The following is a 2765-nucleotide window of genomic DNA, read 5'->3' on the forward strand; positions in this document are numbered from 1 at the left end:
TCGTAATTGAATATTTTGAAATTATTTAAATACTATTTGTGCACTTAGTACATATAACTATTTTCATGTTTCTAGAATCATTGAAATATTTCAAAAATTAAATGACATTATTTGTGCATTTATTTAATTTTTAATTTTTACAACTTTATTTATTTTCAGGTTTCTAGATTCATATTTTAATATTTAAAAAATATTTAAATTGACTTACGTGTGCATTTAAATTTTTACATTTATTTATTTAGAACTTTGTATTTTCATGTTTCTAGATTCATGTTTTAATATTTAAAATTATATAAATTTGCCGAAGAAATCCTGACGGATTTCTATTGGTATTTCGATCATAACTGGAAGCAATCCTAATGGGATGAGTCAAGAATCCTTTAAGAATCAAATAAGATCCGGCTGGATACGCGGAGACTCTTTTAATCTCAGTTTGTTTGATTTCAGTTTATCCTGAAGGATCTTGTTTGACCCTTGCAGCGCCTTTACTGAGTGAGTTAAAGCTGCTCCAAATTCTGTGGATAGACCCCATGCAGTATAAAAGCAGGAATAAAACATGCAGCTCGAGAGAGGCGGCTCTGATGCTGCTTTTCATCTGTCGAAAGCAATGCAGTATCAGAGCTGCCTTAAACTTAGCGGTTGCCAAAATTACATTATTTGTGCACTTAATTTTTTTTATTTACAACTTTATTTTCATGTTTGTATATTCTTATTTAAAAATCATTCATTTTTAAATCATTAATCATCATTATTTGTGCACTTATTTAATTTTTTAATATATATTTTTATTTTTAACTTTGTATTGTCATTATGACATTATTTGTGCATTTTCATTTTTAATATTTTTTTATGTAGAACTTTGTATTTTCATGTTGCTAGATTCATATTTTAATATTTAAAAATATTTAAATGACATTACCCGTGCACTTATATAAAAATTATAAATACTTTTTTTTATTTTGTGTCATTTATTAAAAACATATTGAAATGACATTAATTGTACACTTATTTTTAAATATACATTTACTTTGTTTTTTCATGTTTCTAGATTCATATTTTAATATTTAAAATGACATCATTTGTGCACTTTTAATTTCTGTGCAGAATGTGCAGAATTAAACACTAAATCCATTTCTACATGTATAAGCCGCTTCTGAGCCTGCTTTGCAGTGTAAAGGCGGCATTAGAGGATTGTTGTTTGATTGCATTTGCTTCCATACGATAGATAGTCCAACAGCAGTCCAGCACATATTTCTTGGAGATTTCTTGACTGAAGTGTTATTTTGAAATGCACCTGTTATTTGAAATAGCACGCATTGCAAAAAGCGCTACACAAATAAACGTGCATTGAACTGAATTGAATTCGCACTCGTCAATTGTCATTTACACCTCATTATCACGTGCGCCCATCCATACCTCACACCATTCGCCCTTGCAACACTAATATTCACACTATAGCACTTCTGTTTGCATGCTCGCCGTGTTTCATTGGCTCTGCGCCTCCACAATAGCTCTAATCTGACTTTGACGAGCGGGAGACTCTTACCATGAGCACGGCGAGGTTGTTGTGGTGCGCGCAGTGGATGGTGGTCGTGTTGTGCGCGGAGCCCGTTATGTGGCAGCCTTCCGCGCGCCAGCCGCCGTGTCCATCCAGCAGGTCAAAATCCCAGTATGCCGCGGTGGGGTCTACACCCAACAAGAAGTGCCGGAGAGCGACGGTAACCGTCTGCACGGGGCTCCCGGGGCTACACCCATCTGCACAGGAGAGCAACACATTGCGTCAAGTAACGACACGAGTGGAGAGTCCTCAAGTGTTGCATCCATATGGAAGCTGATGCATGCAATCACGCACACGCACGGAGATGTGCATCTCAGAATTTAACAAATGAGCTTAACTGCGCACGCAAACAAGTCTAATCTAACTCGTGCACAATTGCAACAGTTGCAACGCGCATGCTTTCTCATAATTGCACGTGACGTTATTGACAAAATATTCCATTGCAAACCACTTATTTGCCGAAACGCAGTGGTGTATTGGATGCACGAATGGAATGCATGGGAAAAATCGCAGCCTTACCTAATTTGGTGAACGCAACTGGTGTCGAAACGCTTCTGCGCTTGCCATCGTCCGCAAGATTTGACGAATTCCCCGTGCACGGAAAGAGTTTTCCATTGCGGAAGACGATCAGCTGCAGCTTACAGGTGCAGTTCTCCACAGACCGAGGGGTAGCCAGCGGGAAATGTATGGAGGCGATGGCCACCGTGTTCTGCAAATGGAGAAACGCATATGAGATGTGCATCAGATGCGCAGACGCGCGTCAGCTCCGGTCTGATTGAGAGAGAAGGGCAAAGTGCTGGAGGAAGCAGGGGTTTCTGCTTGTCTTTGGTCTGCCGCAGAGGTGGAAATGATTGTGAGCAGCACAGCTCACTACAACATCAGTTTAAAGCAGCAGTCTGATAAAAACAGCACAGAACCAGAGGGGTTATCAGCATCAGCATCATCAACCTAGAAGAGCTTCACCTCTTTATCTGTAAGGATAGTGGGGAATATGTCAATGTCTGCTGCAGATGCTAAAGGCGAAGATAAACATGCTATTTTGGCCTTCTGAAAACGCATTTAAAATTAAAGCGATAAGCAGATGTTGATGCAGAGACAGTGTTTTTGCAAAGACATTTTAAAAGCAGAACATGTGCTAAAAAGATTAAGCTGCGGTTCAGTTGAAAATCATTTCATGATCAAAACTGTCCAGATAAAAAAAAAAAAA

At 38.3% G+C, this 2765-nt stretch overlaps 1 protein-coding gene across 1 annotated transcript in view; it reads right to left on the reverse strand.

The window, feature by feature from the left end:
* The window catches only part of LOC107663568 (adhesion G protein-coupled receptor A1-like), a 74880-nt gene that overhangs the window by 47488 nt on the left and 24627 nt on the right, over window positions 1-2765 (reverse strand). Inside the window, exons 4-5 of the mRNA XM_016453805.1 lie at window positions 2078-2267; window positions 1547-1755 (exon numbers count right to left, since the gene is read on the reverse strand). Coding sequence (XP_016309291.1) covers window positions 1547-1755; window positions 2078-2267 — 399 coding nt within the window. The remainder of the gene's footprint in view (window positions 1-1546; window positions 1756-2077; window positions 2268-2765) is intronic.

Source organism: Sinocyclocheilus anshuiensis, unplaced genomic scaffold (assembly GCF_001515605.1).
Source record: "Sinocyclocheilus anshuiensis isolate Anshui unplaced genomic scaffold, SAMN03320099.WGS_v1.1 scaffold2329, whole genome shotgun sequence".
Taxonomy (NCBI): domain Eukaryota; kingdom Metazoa; phylum Chordata; class Actinopteri; order Cypriniformes; family Cyprinidae; genus Sinocyclocheilus; species Sinocyclocheilus anshuiensis.